General features: G+C 45.6%; 1 protein-coding gene across 1 annotated transcript in view; it reads right to left on the bottom strand.

Moving 5' to 3' along the window:
* Positions 1–4,014, bottom strand: part of LOC105993893 — a 119,077-nt gene that overhangs the window by 16,648 nt on the left and 98,415 nt on the right. The window contains exons 22-23 of the mRNA XM_013027266.1: positions 3,455–3,514; positions 1–158 (exon numbers count right to left, since the gene is read on the bottom strand). Coding sequence (XP_012882720.1) covers positions 1–158; positions 3,455–3,514 — 218 coding nt within the window. The remainder of the gene's footprint in view (positions 159–3,454; positions 3,515–4,014) is intronic.

Below are 4,014 nucleotides of genomic sequence, written 5' to 3'. Positions count from 1 at the left end.
TGATCCAGGCCATCCACATGGCTAGGAGTGTCCAGCTTGCAGTATATGTGGCCTGAGATGACATTCCAAATGATAATCTCTCCATCATAACTGGAGGTGGCCAGAAGAAAAGGTGGGCATTGAGCCACACAGAGGATGTCCTCCTTGTGCCCATGGTTCTGCAGAGGAGCGATGGGTGGAGTTGAAAAGTACAATCAAGTCTCAAGTCATCCACATTTAACTGGGCTTCACTCGATCCAGAAGATAGAAGGAACAGCTGCTGCCCTTCCCTGCGGTTGCCCATGTATATGGAACCTCCATTCGGCTGACCAGTCTCTAGATCAGCCAGAAAGGCTGTATCTCTTTGAGTCAGCTCTGTCACCTCCGTAGGCCTCGCCTTTCCCAGGGAAGTGCCACTTCAGTGGCTTCCTTACCTCACCATGTCGCTGACAAGCAGGTTATTGGCAAGGTGCCCTTGTGGGGTCAGGGACAACAGAACTCAGTCCCTGGCAAGGTGGTTCAGTTTTCCCACAACCAGAGGCCTGTATGCTGAGGTAAGTTGTTCCATGACTCAGACCGTCTGGGGATCCCATCTGTCACTCTCACTGTGGCTTACATGTGCTGTTATGAATGGAAACCATCTGATTTCAAAATGAGGAGTTTGGGTTATGTATCATTAAGAAAGGTATAAGAACCCAACATGGGGTTGTAAAGATTGGCACTTCAGGGTCCAGAAAGCTAGTAGTAGGGCTTGAACTCAGGGCCTGGGTGCTGTCCTTTAGCTTTTCTGCTCAAGGCTGCTGCTCTAACACTTGAGCCACAGCCCCACTTCTGACTTTTTGTTAGTGAATTGGGGATAAGAGTTATCACAGACTTTCCTGCCTGGGCTAGCTTTGAACCATGATTCTCATATCTCAGCCTCCTGAATAGCTAGGATTACAGGTATGAGCTACTAGTACCCAGCTCCATAAGTGTCTTGCAGGGCAGTTACTCTGCAAAGGGCACTGGCTTTTCTTGATCATACAAAGATTTTCCATCACCTTTGCCCGTGTGTGTTTGCCACAGAAAGTCCCTTGAGGATCTGTCCATGATCACCTAAGATAACCCTTCTGCTGAAACACAGCTGATGTCTGTGAGACTGTTGGAAAAAGGCCATCTTTTCCCCATGATCCTGTTTTTCCAGATCCCCTTCCCAATCTACCATCCAAAACTTGTGAGCACTTAGGTCTGAGATTCTTCCATGTCTACCAGTTCACACAGTGAAGTCTTAACCCCATGGTGATAGATAGTATTTGGAGATGGGGCATTTGGGAGGTTATTGGAGGTTGTGAGGATGTGGGGATTCTTGTCTAACAAGAAGAGACATACAGCTCACTCTCTCCCTTTCATGTCAGTCCACAGCAAGGAGGCATCCATCTATGAATCAGGATAGGGGCCCTTACCCAAAGCCAACCATGCTGACAACCCGATCTCAGACTTTCACTCTCCAGAACTGTGAGAAATCTAATTTCATCTCTGTTGTTCAAAATGCTCAGTGTGTGGCATTTTGTTAGGGCAGACCAAGCAGGCCAAAATACTATTTTAGTATCCCTTTCAAACTCTGATTTAATTTTCCAACATTCTTATCCCTCCTAGAACCCATGCATCTGTTCCTCAAACTCTCCAGAGTACAGACAACACACTCCCAACCTTCCAGGCTTTGGCTCACACTCTCTCCTCATCTAGATCATCTTGCCCTTCTAGAAAAATCTGAGTCATCTTTTAAAATCCCCTGTGATGTCAGCAACGTTAGTGATGCCCACTTGTGTGCTTCTGCAGCAGTTGAGAATTCATTTAATCTTCTGCTATGGTGTATGATTCGCATTTCTTCAGTGGGTTATCTGCTCAGTGTTGTGAGACTTTGAGAAATCATACTTCATTCACATTTGCACTTCGGTGCCTGTCCACTAAGGGTGGCATGATGCAATGCACCATAAATGCCTGTGAATGAATTGAGGATTGAATGACTCTGCACCCTCGGACTCAGGCATGACGTCTCCTGTAGTGGTCATGGCTTCTCTGGGAAATTCTGTGTATCAATGTATTCTTTCATTCAGCATTCACTGAATGCAAACTCCACCAAGACAGGACTGTGCCTGTTTTTGCTCATCCCTGAAACAACTCACACTTGGTCCACAAGAGGCACTTAACAGATACTGATCAGATGAAAATAAATTTGTATTGGGCAACTACTACAAGTCAAGTGCTGAGCTAGGTAGACCACAGTGAAAAGATAGCTAGGGGTTGTCAATGAGGGCTGTCTTCACAGAATTTCTACTTCAAGTTACTTATACCTATTCAATTATATGTATGTATGTATGTATATATATATATATGTGTGTGTGTGTGTGTGTGTAGGGAGTAATAAAGTAGATAGGGTGTAGGAACACAGCTAGGCACAGTAGACTTGTTTATTTTTTTTTAAATGCCAGTACTGGGGCTTGAACTCAGGATTTAGGCATTGTCCTTTAGCTTTTCCACTCAAGGTTTTTTTCCACTCACATTTCCACTTCTGGCTTTTTTGGTGATTAATTAGATAAGAGTTTCACAGACTTCTTCACTGGCTTAAAACAGAGACCTCAGACATCAACTTACTAGGTAGCTAAGATTACAGATCTATGTCACCAGCACCTGGCCTGTTTCTGCTTTCTTGACACTTGTTTTATTGTCTTGGAATTTAGATAATGTGTGTGTGTGTGTGTGTGTTGATACTGAAGCTTGAACTCAAAATCTTGAACTCTCCCTTAGCTTTTTCTCTCCAGGCTGGTACTTTACCACTCAAGCCACACCTCCACTTCTGGCTTTTTGCTATAGAAGGTAAGAGTCTCACAGAATTTTCTGCTTGGGCTGGCTTCAACCTTGATCCTCAGATCTCAGCCTTCTGAGTAGCTAGAATTACAAGTGTGAGCCATGAGCACCAGTGGCATTCAGATAATTTGAGGAGGGCCAGTTAGTGCAGGAAATTGGGAATCTTCTTGAGTTCTAGTCAGAAACAAGAAGTCCTCTGCATCTTGGCCTCCAATAGGCCACTGTATGGCAGAAAAATGTCACCCTCTAAGCTCTCTGGATGCCCACAGATGGTACAATGAACACAGGGTGAAACAGAAGCAGGAAGTAGATGCTTCCTTCCATAAAAAGCTCACCTACCCCATCCTAAACTGCCCTTCCTGCATACTGGGACTCCTAGTGCTAGATGGACTCTGTCCCTCTGGCTACATGGGGTTGTCACTCTCCCCAGAGAGAAAGAAGTGGCCACTTAGGTCTCAGTAGGCCTGGCTCTACTTGGACCCCAATCACAAATTGTGCAAGAATAGGGACTTGTAAGATGCTGTCCTGATGCAAGTCAGGCCCAGGAAATGTAACAGGGCCTGGAGTAACAGAGGTCCTGATCATGTGCTGCTGTGTGGCTCAAGAGCTAGGCCATACTAGGACTCACCAGGTCATCCTGCCAGGGAGGCTGCGGCTTCCAGAAGTGATGAAAGTCATGTGGGGCATCCTGTATCCACAGCCAAAGAAGAGACATTGTACACGCACTAAAATAAACTGCCAACATACTCACAACTTCAGAGAGGAGGTGTTGGCACATTTCATAACCCTACCCCTCACCCCACCACTGATGCAGATTTTTGAAATGTCAAAGCAAATTCCCCTAGTGCCAGTGGGAATAAAAAGCAATCCACTCTTGACGTTTGGGTGATTGCGTTCCAGCAAATCATATGTCAACTGACAAGCTCGCCTCTGATGGGCTACAGAGCTTTGCCTTCCTAATAACACCAGAGCTGTTCCAAGTGCTAACACCAAAGCCAACGGCCCAGGAACCTGTAATTCCAAAGGACACATTCAATGCCAAAATCTCCTAGGTAGTCATCTCTCAAATCATTCTGAGGAGGCAAGGTTTGGCACATCCCGAAGAATAAAGAATTTGCAGCATTTAAAGGCTTTCGGGAATCCATGACTCCTCCTCCTACTAAGTGAGGATAAGACATGGCAGAGGGA

The sequence above is a fragment of the Dipodomys ordii genome, unplaced genomic scaffold (genome assembly GCF_000151885.1).
Source record: "Dipodomys ordii isolate 6190 unplaced genomic scaffold, Dord_2.0 Scaffold102, whole genome shotgun sequence".
Lineage (NCBI taxonomy): Eukaryota > Metazoa > Chordata > Mammalia > Rodentia > Heteromyidae > Dipodomys > Dipodomys ordii.
The sequence above is the reverse complement of the archived record's forward strand: the minus strand, read 5'-3'. Positions and strand labels throughout refer to the sequence as shown.